Raw genomic sequence first — 15,735 nt, forward strand, 5'->3', positions numbered from 1 at the left:
TACTAATATTTACACCGTTCAGTTAAAAATAATAATTATTGTTTTTCGGATTACTATTTACACCAATATATGAGTGATGTTGAATGTAGAACTGTTTCAAATAAAATGATTATTCTCAATTCCCACAGTTAACACTTTAATTATCCCTTTAACAAATATTAAATTATGTTCAATAAAATTGTATTAAAATTATACACTGCGATTTATAGAACAAATTTGTTTCCAATAGCTCAATTTATTTTATTGCATTTAAGGCTTATACAATGTTTTTAATCATACCTGTAAATGTGGATGTATAAATAAATGATTTTTTGTTTATTCCCGACATCGATTTTCCAAATTCGTCACACAAAAATCATCGTCTGCCCTTGTTATTTATTTATTATCATAGCATAGATACATGTGTTGAAAATTGAAGTCTTTTAAAAGGTATAACAAATTCAGAAAGAATTGATATATAGCATTCGCGGTAAAGGTACAATATCACCTTTGATTTTTCTACCCAAAATAATTGCTTCAATAATGTTGCCTATAATTTTTATAATTTCGTACCATATTTTACCTGGCTTTTAGTAATTTACGATCTAAATTAAATTTTTCTCACTAATATATCAATATACATTATTACTTAAGTTTATATTTAAAGTGAATTAATTTATCAAATCCTGTTCACATGTGCTCTATACAACCTACGATCAACAAAATTATTGCAGTAAATGGAGAGAAAAAAAGCGTGTGCTCTGCGAATTTTTTCACTGTGCTCCAATTTACTTGATATTTTGAAAGTAGGCTAATCTTTATCTTAAGTTCAGAAGTGAAAACAATTTGCACTCAATCACCACCCACCGCATTAATTGGATTATAACTCTTTTAATTATCTTTACTGTATCTTATATTGATAACACAGGCCAACAAAGAAAATGGTGCAAACAATTTTAATGCTGTTTTTAAGTATATTTGGGGCGCTGATTTCAAAAATGACATTGTTTTTTTTCTATGAGTTTTAGTTTTCAAGATATGATATACATGATATATAAGGAATGAAAGTACAAAATGGTAATACAATTTAGAATGTTATTTTAATGAGATATGTCTACTCGTACATACAAACTTACAAGACCCATTCGGCCTTAGTTGAGACATTAGTTGACACTGTGAAAAGTTCTTTTCCGTGACGACCTACAATGGACCTGGTTTCGGTAAGTTTGTATCTCAAAAACTAGAGCTGATACAAAAAAATGGTTTGAAATCAGCGCAAAAAATACTATAAGAATCAGCTCCAACATTTGATGCACCAAACAAAAAAAAAATTTTTTTTGTAGGCCTGTGTAATGATGTAAAGATTACATTTTTCTTATTCATAATCATTAATATATTATATTCTAATATTGCCTTAGCTTATAAGTGAATATAAATTTTTGGCAGATGACAGTTTATATTTGTTTTCATTGTCCAACAATGCCTCTAATATTTTCAATGTCAAACAATGATACGCGTTTTTTTCCATTAAAGCCCTACAATCTAACTATATTTTTATAATTCAAAAAATCCTAAAAAATTCCCTTAACAAACTTCGGAAAGATTTGTCAAAATCCGAATAATCGTTTAGGAAGAGTATACTTTCATGCATAATTACAGAAGAATTTTATATATAAGATATATATATATATATATATATATATATATATATATATATATATATATATATAAAGACGACACGTAACTCTGTCTCCAAACTAACAAGATGTGTTTTTGGAATAAGCTTTTTTACAATAAAACATATTATTTATTTTAATTTTTACAATTTTCAAAAATTTTCATAACTTGATGTTTTTTCAATTTTTTATTTCTTACTTATTTTTTCGTTTACATTTTTGTGTTGTTCTTTGTGTTATATTTTTTTAAAAAAATTTATTTGTATGCACTGAAGATGGGTCAAATCTGGACCCGAAACGTATGTTCTCTTAATTAAAACATTTTGCATTAAAACTGTTTTTTTAATTATTGGATGGATGCCCAAGAAACAATTTTTATCATATATATATATATATATATATATATATATATATATATATATATACAGTGCTGGATTTACAGTAGGGGCAGTCGGGGCTACTGCCCAGGGCGGCAAATTTTCGGGGGCGGCAAAATTTGGATAGTGAGAAAAAAATTCTATACCATATAATTTTTTTAATAACATTTTTTATTTCAAGAAATATAATTAATAATATATTATACAAATGCAATGCAAAATTTGGCAATTTGGCTAATATAAGGATACGTAAATGAGTTGAAAGTTTAAGAAAAATATGTTCTTCAGATCTCGAGCCCTTTTAAGACGACGAATTTGTGCACTTCCAAGCTTATAGCGCAAAAAAAAATTAAATTAGTGAAGCATGGCATTGTGCCTTACGGCAAGTTACTGAAACTTTCCGTACTGAAAATTACATTTTAAAAAAAGTTCTAAAATTTTTTGAAAAATGATGAAAATTGAATTTAAAAAACCTTTTTTTTTGTAAATTATTAACTTTTATGTATTAAATTTATTAAAATTAAATTTTATTTGAATTATTCGATTCCTATTGATAGCGAGACGAGCTGATTAGTTATTGGCCAAGGCAGGTCCCAAAAATAATAATTCAGTTTTTGAAAAATGGAACGTCCAATATTATTAAAAGAAATTTATATGTATAGACAAAACGGGGAACTGATTAAATTTGTTGGAGTCAGGTCTAGCGGTTTCAATGATCCAATAAAAACTTTGAAAAAAAAAAACATTTGGCGGTCAAAAGTGATCATTAAAAACATATGCACATCAAATTATCATATATTTTAATAATAAGTATAAATTTTGTTTACATTTTACTATGGATCTGTATCATTATTTATTCGTTGTTCTGCGAGGCGACGCATACGCGCTTCTTTATTTTGTCCCTACGCAGCTAAAGCAGGGCGATCGCTTTAAAAAAACGTTTTTTTTTATTTTAATTTTTTGTACGGGAAGTTCCAACAATTTGCCTTAAGGCACGATGCCAAGCACCACTAGTTATAGTATATAATGCGTAATAAATTTACTGCAACCAAATAATAATTTTAATTTTAGAAAAATGATATATAAAAACTATTTTACATAAAAATTCAGGGATGGGGCGGCATTTTTGTCAGTGCCCCGGGGCGCCAAATTTCTAAATCCGGCCCTGTATATATACATATATATGTGTGCGTGTGGGTGGGTATGTATGTATTATTCAATTATTTTACCAGCAGGTGCGTGTCTTGTCTTTCCATCTAGCAGGATGACGCAGAGCGACGTGACCAGGGCTAGTACCGCCAACACGCCGCAAGCTGTCGTTAGCGTCAGCACGCGCTCCAAGCCGGTTCTTCTTCGCCACCATGACGGATTACTAAAACAAAAACACCTTATTATTATCAATAATAATTTGGTACTTAAATTGAAATTGGTAACATAGCAGACAACGGTGTGTCCTACTTCCCAAAGTAGAAGTTTGTTTTTGCAAATTGTATGTTTTCTCGACGTTTCAAGTCATTCCGAATCGTTCGACAACAAATTTGGAAAAGTATGTTTTTGCGTTTTTCTATATAATTAGCAGAACGTGTAAAATATTTTTTCACCCTCTAATTATTTGTCTCTAAGTACTGAGTTAGTAGAAGTGATGAGGATTTATTTAATTGGGCTGATCAGCTCAATTTCGAGCTGATCCCGTGTCGAAGTCTCCGAGGCTTTGACAGAAGATTTGCGGTGATTTTTCTGCCTCGTCACGTGCGAACGTCACGCGTGACGGAACACAATAATAATTGTCTGAACTTTGACAGCGATTAAACTCATTGTCATAATTATTGTTATGTAAAATCATTTGTATACATGCATATAGAGATATATACATATGTAAGTATATTTTGTGCATAAAAAAATATTTTTAGCACCGCAGACGTTTTCAATTGCAAAAAGGTCAAAGCATCCATTTTTTGTTGCAGAATGAACACAAATACTTTTTTATGATCATTGTGTTTCCGTAAACAATACAATACGATTGATAAAAAGAATAATACTTATCAACTATATTTGTTAAATAAATATTGATATTAACTTTCCGTAGGGCAAGTTATAGTAATCGCAAAAAAATTGAAAATGAAAATTTTTACATATCTTTACGTTTCAAAGGTTTCTGAACATTTTGGCGTATCTTAGAAAAAATGGATGTATGTGTGTGTGTGTGTATGTGTGTGTGTTAGGATACAAATTTTCGTCGACGATTTCGGGAACACGGATGAAGCATTTTGAATAATTCAAAAAACATTCGATTCGTATTGATAAGAAGAGGTGCTAATTAGTTTTTGGCAAAGGCAGGTCTAGCCATTCCAAAGATACGGGGCACGAAGTGCCAAAAACGATAACTCAGTTTTTAAAAGAACGGATCGTCCGATTTGAATAATTCAAAAAACATTTTATTTGCATTAACTGAGTTCAAATTTTTGGAAAGGCAGGTGCAACGACTCCGGAGATATAGAGGAAAAAGTAAAAAAATGAGACATTTGGCGGTCAAAAATAAACATTAGACATATGCACATCAAGTTATCAGATATTTTATAGAGATTTTTGCAATAAGTATAAATTTTTGTTTACATTCCTATGGGTTCCGTACCAATGTTCACGCGATAGACGGCGACGCGTCGCTTACGCGCTTTGATATTTCGTATTTATGCAGTTAAGGCAATACGATTGCTTTGAAAAAAAGTTCAGAATTTCCAAAACATTTCAAAATAAATGATTTAAGATAGATTGATTTAATATGGTTCGAAATTCTATTAAAAGTTTCAAATCATTGATCAACTTTTTATTGATTATTATTATTGATTATTTTTATTTACTCGAATTTTGAATTGCGGTACGGGAAGTACGATGCCTTAATTGCCTTAAGACAGAATTCCCATCGACAGAATCGTCCATCATTTGCAATTATTTAAATCAGCTGAAACCCATTTTCTTGGCATTTTTTCCCAGTAAAGATTCCTTCCAGTTTTCTTTTCATTTTATTTTCATCTTTTCTTGTATTTTATATTTAATAGGGTAATTCTGCCGTAACAAAGCTCATAAAATAGGGTTATCATAGAAACACAATCTTATGCTTGTTCTTGGTGCAGCATCTTATTCTACATGGTGCTGTTATCATAACATTATTATTTGCTTGTTTATATGTAAAATACGCCTGATCGCACGTCAAATAGATTTTCATAGACATTTTCATAATTTTCAATACCAAGAACAAGCATAAGAGAGCGTTGCCATGACAACGCTATTTTATGAGCTCTGTTACGGCAGAATTGCCCCATAAGTTTATTTCTTCAGTAGCACCATAGTAGTTACAAAGCAATTATTACAATTTGTTGAAATTTCTTTGTCGTGCATCCTTGTTCTGATCCATTCTTCATCAGTTTACTCCGAGACAACTCGAGATTCTACATTTCATCTGCTAATGTTACCAATTTTAATTGTGTTCCTTTATTATTTATTTCTCTTATTATTTTTAAATTTAAAACCTGTTACATTTATGTTATGTTGCAGTTACAAAACTTGTATATGATAAATACAAACATTTAAATAATTCCTTTATGTACTTTGTTCTTTGTACAATATATATTTAAAATTTTCCAAGAAATCAATCTAATCTCCAAAGCAATTTTGAATATATAAATAACGAGTACAAAAACAAAAATGCATAAAAATACACATAAAATTACCATCGTTATCATTATCGTGCTTGCAATTTTGCAATTTTATATTTATAGGCTAGGTTATTTTTAAATATATGCATTTATGTTAAAAATCGTACCACTTGATAAGAGTAATTGTTGCAATTTGCATTAAACAATAATTGAAATTCATAAAACGATTTGAATAAAGCAAAATGATATTGTAATCATACTTTTACTTAAAACAACAGATGTTTTTAAAATAGGCACATTTCAATATTTAATATGTATAATGTATGTGAATAATAACATGTTACCCATTGGAATTGGAAAAAAGAATTACACTGTTATTGTTATATTTTTTGGAAAATTTTAAATTCTTTATTAAATGTGAAGAATTTGAATGTTAATTTTATTTTATAAACTACTTTAGTAATTTCTTAAATTTTTCTCATTTATTTTCAGTTCAAATAATTCTAGATGTAGTACATTTTTAAAGAAAATATTGAAATTACAAACTTTTCCAAAAATTCAAGACAATCCGGGCCAAAAAAAATAAGTTCGCGTAATGGACCTCAATGTTATCATTTCTTTGCAAATATTGTCAATTATCGATAAATCTATTTAATTTTTATTTTTTATTCATTTATTTATTTAGTGAATGTAGTGAGTTCCAATAAACGATTGACCTGAATAAAAATGTGAATGAGAAATTTCGTTTTGGTATTCACGACGACGTTTTAGAAACTGTTATTTTGTTTAGTGTATTTGACAAACACAAATAAAACTCAATGCATACATATTGAATTGATTGAACGATGAAAGAATTTATAAATATTTGTATATATATATATATATATATATATATATATATAAATTTTAAGCACAAAGTAAATGTTTAAATACATTCAAATATAATCATATCTATACAAATATTAAACCGTTAACAAAATTATATTTACTTAACAATTTATTATTAACAAATAAGTAAAATGTCTACGCCAATAAGAAAAAATAACATCACTAAAGTTGCACGTAACATGTACGACACAAACAAGAATGTTATGTTGTGTTACGTTACGGTTTCGTTTTTGTTGCGTTTCCATGTTACTGAGTAAACTTATGGATGTATCTTTGGTGTAACTAAAAATTTTGCTGTAATAACTTATATGCAGCAAATATTTCTATAAACATATAAAGTGTATTTAATGATTTGTTAAATAATTATGATAAATGATAAATAATAAATAATTGAAGAACGTGAAGTTTCATAAAACTAATACTTTTATGGACTTGAACAATAAATATGTCGAAAGTTGTCATTAAACATTTATAATAATTTACGGTTTTGTTGGAAATTTATGAAATACGTGCAACGTATTTGTTACGTAACAAACAAAACTTTAAAATTAGTTAACAATTGGTTAACGGGTCATTATTCGTAGTCTCTAATTATTATAATATTACTATTTGAAGTATAATATTATACTCATAAAATACTTTATAATGAATTATCGCAGAATATTCAATTTTATATATAATATTATGCTTTATTTAGCAGAAATTCATCCAGATAATATAAAAGGAAAATTAATTATGTTTATAAAAATAATTATATATTTTCATACATTTCGAATCCCAATTCCACCTTCTCTCATTATATGTATAAATGCTAATTTAAAATAATAATAAATTATATATTCAAATGCTTCCAAATTGATACAAAAAAATCCTCTATAAGTTTTAGCTCTTAATTTTAACTTCTAGATCGTGCACAATTCAATCAAAGTTTTGTATGAAAATAGCATGGGAAAATTTTCAGAAATTTTAAAAACATTTTTTAAATATAACTTAGCGTGCAAATGAATGAGTTTTATTCTATAAAACAAATTATAAAAAACCTGTTTTGTAGAGCGTCAAATTTTGAATAAAACTCATTCATTTGTTCGCTAAGTTATACCTAAAAACATTTTTAAAATTTTCGATTTTTTTTCCATGCTATTTTCATACAAAACTTTGATTGAATTGTGCACTATCTAAAAAAACAATATTAAGAGCTAAAACTTTCAGAGAATTGTTTTTTATCTATTTGGGAAGCATTTAAGCCCCTGGGAGCAATAAAATTCGAAAATGTTCATATTAAGGACCACCCTAATGTATATATATATATATATATATATATATATATATATATACAGTAAATTTTGTCCCTGTATCTTACTATCATTTGTCATTACTAATAAAACAGTTTTTTCCCAAATTTCCATGACTCAATCTATTCCTTCCAACATCCGTTGTCTTTTAATTAAAATTCAAATGATTTCGTTTCAGTTCAAATAATTATGTGTAAAATACAAAATGTTGACGTAAATTATATATTCGAAATTCCCACAAAAACCACAAAAATTGAATCATAACAAAAACAAGGCATATTTATATTAAAGGTGTTAAAGGTTAGCAAAAATAAGTTATTCATATAAATTGCGACTAAATTTGGAAAGAAATTGATAAAAAACTTGTTATCCTTATCAGATAATTTAAAACTTTTTATGTAAAATTGTATCCAAAGATACATGCACACATACATCAGTTCAAGTTTTTTAGGTATTCTAAAACGAGCAGAAATATTTAAATATATTTATAATTATTCTTATACATTTATATATACAAAGTGCAATCCATAAAATATTTACAAAAGAAAATAATCATTTTTATGAAAATAACTAGATAACCCGACAGACGTTGTCCTGTACTTCCAATTTTTTTAAATACCCTCTACTGATATTTACCAATTAGTTAAATATTATTATGTTTTTTTTACACTACAGTCTATACCGAAATGTAAATCCACCCATATGGATCTTAAATATACAACTGCTTTAAATAAAATGATGAGTGTTTGCTTTTTTACATTATAAAACATTTTTTTCTTATAATTAGTTTTTTTTATCGATATCCGACGTTATTTTAAAAAAAAATGAAAATACACCACTGAAAGGGATTTCATCCCCCGGGAAATGGCAAAGAAGTCTAAATTATTTTCACTTTTGAACTTGAGAGTAAGATAAACCTAATCTCAAAATTTCATGCAAATTGGAGCACAGTAAAAAAATTTGAGACCCAAAACGCTGCATTGACTTGAGTAAATAATCCGTATCCGATGGCAAAAATATGAAAATACTAATGTTTGTATGTGAAAAAGGAAAGGGCTGTTTTTAGGGTTTTTCCGGCAATTATTCGTTTTTTTTCGCCAAATCTAAGTGATGAATTTATTATTATTACAATTTCTGTAACACTGAAGATTTTTTTTATTGATGCAGCAGTGTAAGGCTATTTTCTCTTGAAAACTAATTGATATAATTGGAAATGAACCCCGACATCACTACTGCTTGGCATCAGGCTGTCCGAGTAAAACTATTAAATTCAAGACCATAGCTCTAATACTTATAATTATTATTGATTATTTCCCAAGTTCTACCTTCCAAAATCGTTCCTTAACCTCTGACCTGCTCGTGTTTCGAAAAAGGCAACAAAGATAATTTTTGCAACATGATTTCATTTTATCAACGTATTCGCAATGAATTTATCGCAAAAGACAAATCGTTCCGTTATTTTCCATTACATACGCAAATTATCGCAAAATTCATTCTAATGGACAACCGAGAGACAAATTGCCTGATAATTATTTTATTGCTCGTTTATAAATAGATGTATAATTTATGTATATATATATATATATATATATATATATATATATATATATATATATTATATATAGTCAGAACTTGTGGAGTAATTAGTGACTGTAGTTGCAATGAACTTTAATACATTTTTGGGAAGACACCGCCTGAATACCCGAAGACATATTTGAGGCAAGGTCAGGGTCTGTATTCGAATTCACGTGTTTTTTAGCCGAATATACATATTATATATCTGTTTTAATAAACCGCCTCAGGAACTTGGTATATCAGATTAATTGCTCTAATTGCGAACTTTTTTATATTGGAGAAACTAGCCAAAACCTGAGTAAACGCCTTCATCAACATCAAAATAACTCAAAAAATCCCAAACAATTCAAAACCATGCTAACCGAGCATATCAATAATTTAAACCATAATATAGATTTTCTCAACCCAAAAATTTTACATTCTGAAGATAACGTAATTAAAAGAAGATTTGCTGAGGGGTTGTTTTTGCAATTGCATAACGACAGGGTCATAAACAAACGATTCGACAATACGGCCCTGAACGAAACAAACACGTGGTTCCTAAATGGCGTGTCAAAATTTCTTAAAAAATGACAGGATCCCATCGCTTTTTAAATTTCTCGTAAAATTTGAACACATGCTAAAAACTGCTTTAAAAAAAATGTGACATTTCTATCTTAAACTCGGAAGAGTAAATACATAGTTTCGACAACTTGTTAATTTATTCAAGTTTATTTGTGTGTTTTGCCGTTTGTGATGTTAAAAAATATATATTTTATCAATGTGCACATACTCATACCATGAATCAATAATGGTTCCATATGTTATATCAGGATACTTGTTGTGTTTTTTTTTATTTCTATTATTATTATTATTGTTTCTCTATGAAATTTTTTATATATTTTTTATTCAGTTTTATTTTTATAGTTAAATTGATTGCCACTGAATGAAGGCTAAGATGCTAGCCGAAACGTATGGATTTTAAATAAATAAATTTCTAAAAACTCTCATACTATTTTTATTGATATAACGTCCAACTTTTTAACTCAAATATATATATATATATATATATATATATATATATATATATATATATATATACGTGGTCTGTTCAAAAAGTACCCGGAATTACTAATAATTAAATTTCGCGGGTCTGGAGTGTCTGATTGTCAAAATTTTTTTTTTATTGTGTTGGTATACATGCCCCTAAAGTATGATGAAATTTTCAGCTATATTCACTGTTTACTTTGTCTGTGGTAGTCGCTAAGGTTCGACGTGTTTTTCTGAGCTCGGCGATTTTTACAATGGAAGAATTGAAAAGTCAAAGAATTTGTATTAAATTTTGCGTAAAAAATGAAATAAAGTGTTGCAAAGTGCAAAAATTCACCAGATATGGCTCCGTGTGACTTTTTCCTATTCCCAAAGTTGAAGAGACCCATGAAAGGACGGCGGTTTTCCTCGATTGAAGAAATAAAGGCCGAATCGCTGAGAGTGCTCAAGGACATATCAAAAAGTGAATATCAAGGGTGCTTCGAAAATTGGAAAAAACGCTGGCATAAGTGTATTATATCTGGGGGGGACTAATTTGAAGGGGATCACATTAATGTAGACGAATAAATAAATATAAATAAATAAAAAACGAAAATTCCGGGTACTTTTTGAACAGACCACGTATATATATATATATATATATGTATGTATATAATATACTATGTTGGTCGGGTCAATGCTAAGGCAATTAGTGCAAACGCGTAATTACTAATTATGTGCAAAACATAATTATTTATACGCACAATGTTATTTATAGATAATGAAATGTACACACATAAATATATATTTATGCAGCTACATGGCACATAATCTACATATGTTTATGAATGTAGTTCACTGATAAAAATGCCATAAAAAGAAGCGATATACAGGGTGCCCCAGAACTCAATGACTAATAGTAACTCTCAATTTACATACTATATTGGTAGTAACTAAAGTGATTATTTTTTGGTTATTGTGGTTAATTTTCATTCATTTTCTTAAAACCAACGTCAACAATAATGACATGATTGTCCCAAGTTTTCAGGAATTAAAACCCTTTGTTGAACTACAAATTTTATTTATTTATTTATTTCCAATATATAGCCCACAGATTTCTTCCAAGAGGACTCAAAAATACAATTATTTTAGATTTTGAATTTATTTTTATTTTAAATTTGGTCGATTTTGAGATGTCCTCCTTTAACAAAAATGCACTAAAGTGTGTTGACAAGTTTCATCAAAAGTTGGGGCATTTTATCAGGATTGTAAAGGAATAAAATACTTAATAGTTTCATAATTAATTTTTTCCCACATATTGAACTTGTGGGTACAACGAACATTTGGGAACTAAACAATATGCACTAGAAAAACCATCTTAATTTTAGATTTTTATTTTACACGAATTTTTATTATGAAAATTTCAAGAATTTCATCATTTTACAATTCTGATATAATGCTCTAACTTTTGATGAAACTTGCCAACACACTTTAGTACAATTTTTCTAATGGAGGACCTTTCAAAGTCAACAAATTTTGGAAATTTTGAATATATAGTTTAACAAATAGTCTTAATTCTAACTGTGTCATTGTTGTTTTTGACCATGGTTCTAAAGTTCAAAATAAAAAAATACTGAAAATTGGCCACAATAACCGAAAAATAGTCCCAGTTTCAACAAAGCTCCAAGTTGCACTTAAAAACTCATAATTTTCAATCTACATGAAATAAATATTTTTCAACTTCCCGTAGGATAAGTTGTAGTAATCGCAACAAAATCGAAAATGAAAATTTTTATATCACGTTTCAGAGGTTTCTGAACATTTTGGCATACCTTAGAAAAAATGAATGTATGTGTGTGTGCGCGGATATAAAGTTCGTCGACAATTTCGGGAACACGGTTCAACCGATTTGAATAATTCAAAAAACATTCGATACGTAATGATAAGGAGACGTGCTGATTCGTTTTTGGCAAAGGCAGGTCTAGTCGTTCCGAAGATACAGGGCAAAAAGTTCAGTTTTTAAAAGAACGGAGTTTCCGATTTAATTAATTAAAAAAAAAATTCAAAAATTGACTTCTAATGACAAGATGAAGAACTGATTAAATTTTTGGGAAGGCAGGTCTAGCGGTTTCGGAGATCGAGTAAAAAAAGTAACGAAAAACTATCATTAGGCATACGTACATCAAATTATCAGATATTTTATGGAGATTTTAATAAGGTGTATCAATTTGGTTTACATTCCTATGGGTTCCGTAACAACGTTTGTCCCTTAGACGGCGACAAGTCGTTTACGCGCTTCGATATTTCGTCTCTATGTTGCTAAAGCAGTGCGATTGCTTAAAAAAAATCGAAATTTACTTTTTATTTTTTATTTTGTACATTTTTTTCCAAAAGCTTTTTTCCACAAATTCAATTTTTTTCAAAAATTTAAAATTTCTCAAAAACCTAACTTCTTCCGAGTTTAAAAAAAATCTTTTTTAAAAATTTCATTTTTGGTACGGAAAGTTTCAGCAATTTGCCTTAAGACACGATGCCATACACCACTAGTTCTTTTTTGTTCGTTGCAGTTGCTATCACCCCGTTTCGTTGAGTTCTGGGACACCCTGTATATATATATATAAGGTTGTCAAATATCTCCCTTCCGCCTTTTTGTATTATAAACCAAGAGCAAAAAAGCGGAAGGGAGATATTTGACAACCTAATATATATATATATATATATATATATATATATATATATATATATGTGTGTGTGTGTGTGTGTGTACATGTAAAGCTGATTTCGATACACAAATAAGCTTTCGGCGATATACAGACACATTTATATAAATTATATACAAGACAAATAATAATTTGTTCTGTTAATATTAATTAGTCAATTAATATATTTTCTATAAATCAAATTTACCCCATTTATCGCATTTTCCTCGATTAGCATATTTATTTTCCAAAACTAAAAATAGTATTTTTTGCGCATTTTTTCAAATTAAATTCTATTCTATTGAGGTCAAACGTGCCAAATATATTAATTATTCTCTATTCATTTATTCCTCTATTTATTTATACTCTATTGTATGTAAATTCCTCAAGTCTTTCTTCATTTGCAGTTTGTAATTGTAAATCCCCAAATTGTTTCAAAATGGACATTGTGTATGTTGTGACACATGATGTGCTTGTTTGTTAATAAATTGTTATTATTAGTAACAATTTAAAAAGCTATTTTTAACTCGATAATGGAATAATTATGAACCGTTTATAATTTGCCAAGGAAAGGACGCTTGGAATTGTCACCATGATGATATCAATTAAAGTTGTTATTAAAAGAATGAAATTGTTTAAATAATTATAATGTCTGTCTGTCTGTTAACCTGTCATATGAAAATTTATCAATATATATATATATATATATATATATATATATATATATATATATATATATATATTTATATATATATATATATATATATATATATATATATATATATATATATATATATATATATATATTAACAAAGTCTAATAATCGGGCATAACATCAATAAAAAACATGAATTTCTTTCAAAAGTTTATTTTAAATCCATACGTTTCGGCTATAATCCTAGCCTTCATTCAGTGGAAACTAAAAATTAAAAACTAAAACAATCGAATTGGACTATGTATTATAAACACTAAACTTGTAATTACACAATACTTTCACAAAATACTAATTTAAAAAATCATAATTGGATAGTGTGTTGTCGTAGACTGGTTGAAGATATAATGGAGAAAGGATTTTTTAAAAAATATTTTTTACCAAGATTTATTGTTTTATTGCTACAAATAGTTAAAAAAGATCCTTCTATAATTCTTCGTTTGAATAAATTTTGTTCGAATTGTAGTACAGTCGGGTTAGAAAAGTCCATATTGTGTTTTAAAGTATAAATATGCTCCGCAATCATAGTTTTAAACTGTCTTGGATTTTTTGAATTGTTTTTATGTTGTTGTAAACGTTTAATTAAGTTCTGGCTTATTTCTTCTGTGTAAATTAAATTACAATCTAGACAATTAATTTGATAGACGAGATTTCTAAGTCGTTCGATATTAAAAGGGGTTTTTGTTTTGGTAAAAATAGTACTAGTCGTTGTACTAAAATTGTTTACAAGTCAGAGTCCAGATTTATAAAAAAGTTTTTTCCAAGGAACATACAATTCTTTAATGTATGGCAAACATATCACACCAGAAAGAGTTTCTGTGTCAGGCAAACGTATAAATAAAAGTTTTTAATACTTTATACCTTTTTTATTTAGACGAATGGGCTGCTAGTTACTTTGAAATATATTTCAACGTCGAACAAAATATCAAGATATATATATATATATATATATATATATATATATATATATTCTAGTTTAACCTCACGATGTGCAGATTTATTTAGTTCAAAGTGCAAAAATCCAAAATTTGTTATTATGACACAAATTATGTCAAAATACTTCGTTATCACAAGTAAACATGCATAATAAAAAACCGAAAATATCAAAATTATATCGTTAATTAGAAGCAACATTTTAGTATTTACACCATTTTGTGTAATTAACATATTTTTATTTATATTTGTTTGAAGTGTACTTTACCTCGAGACCACTTTGCAATTTTTTTACCATAAGGTTAAATTAAAAATCAATTGAGTTTTTGTGAACTTGAAATTGTATTTTGCACACTTAAAAAATTATCGTATACATAATAATAAAATAAAAAAAATCACTTTGTTTAAAGTGAATATAAAATAAAATATGTACGTCTTTATAAGCACTAAAAAACTCATTAATAATTTACTACGAAAAAACTGGCTTATAGTTAGCCAATTTTTATCAAAATTTATTATGCACGATTACCAACTAATTTTTTTCAGATTTTGAATTTTCAAAATCGGTTCAGAATTTTTGGCGTCATAATTTGAATTTCAAAAAACTTCTACTTCTAGTAGTTGGAAAATGAATTTACGTCATGTTATAAAATAGCGTACTCGCCACGTGCCCTGGGTGAATCAGATTGAATTAGCCGATACTTTTGTAAAATTGTTTTATCTAAAAAAGAGGCATTTCGAAAACATTTTCAGACAATTTACAACATTTTTAGACAATTTACGACATTTTTAGACAATTTACAACATTTTCGGACAATTGATAACACTTTTGCACGACTTACGACACTTTTGGACGACTTACGACACTTTTCGACGACTTGCGACACTTTTAGACGTCTTACGACACTTTTAGACGACTTACAACATTTTTGAACGACTTACA

General features: G+C 28.0%; 1 protein-coding gene across 1 annotated transcript in view; it reads right to left on the reverse strand.

Annotated features, from left to right (window-relative positions):
* LOC113366079 (neprilysin-2-like) overlaps positions 1 to 15,735 on the reverse strand; it is a 43,340-nt gene that overhangs the window by 14,490 nt on the left and 13,115 nt on the right. Inside the window, exon 2 of the mRNA XM_026607633.1 lies at positions 3,262 to 3,404. Coding sequence (XP_026463418.1) covers positions 3,262 to 3,404 — 143 coding nt within the window. The remainder of the gene's footprint in view (positions 1 to 3,261; positions 3,405 to 15,735) is intronic.

The sequence above is a fragment of the Ctenocephalides felis genome, unplaced genomic scaffold (assembly GCF_003426905.1).
Source record: "Ctenocephalides felis isolate EL2017-DRISC unplaced genomic scaffold, ASM342690v1 CF-g0.4_SCAFFOLD_01170, whole genome shotgun sequence".
NCBI classification, from domain to species: Eukaryota; Metazoa; Arthropoda; class Insecta; order Siphonaptera; family Pulicidae; genus Ctenocephalides; species Ctenocephalides felis.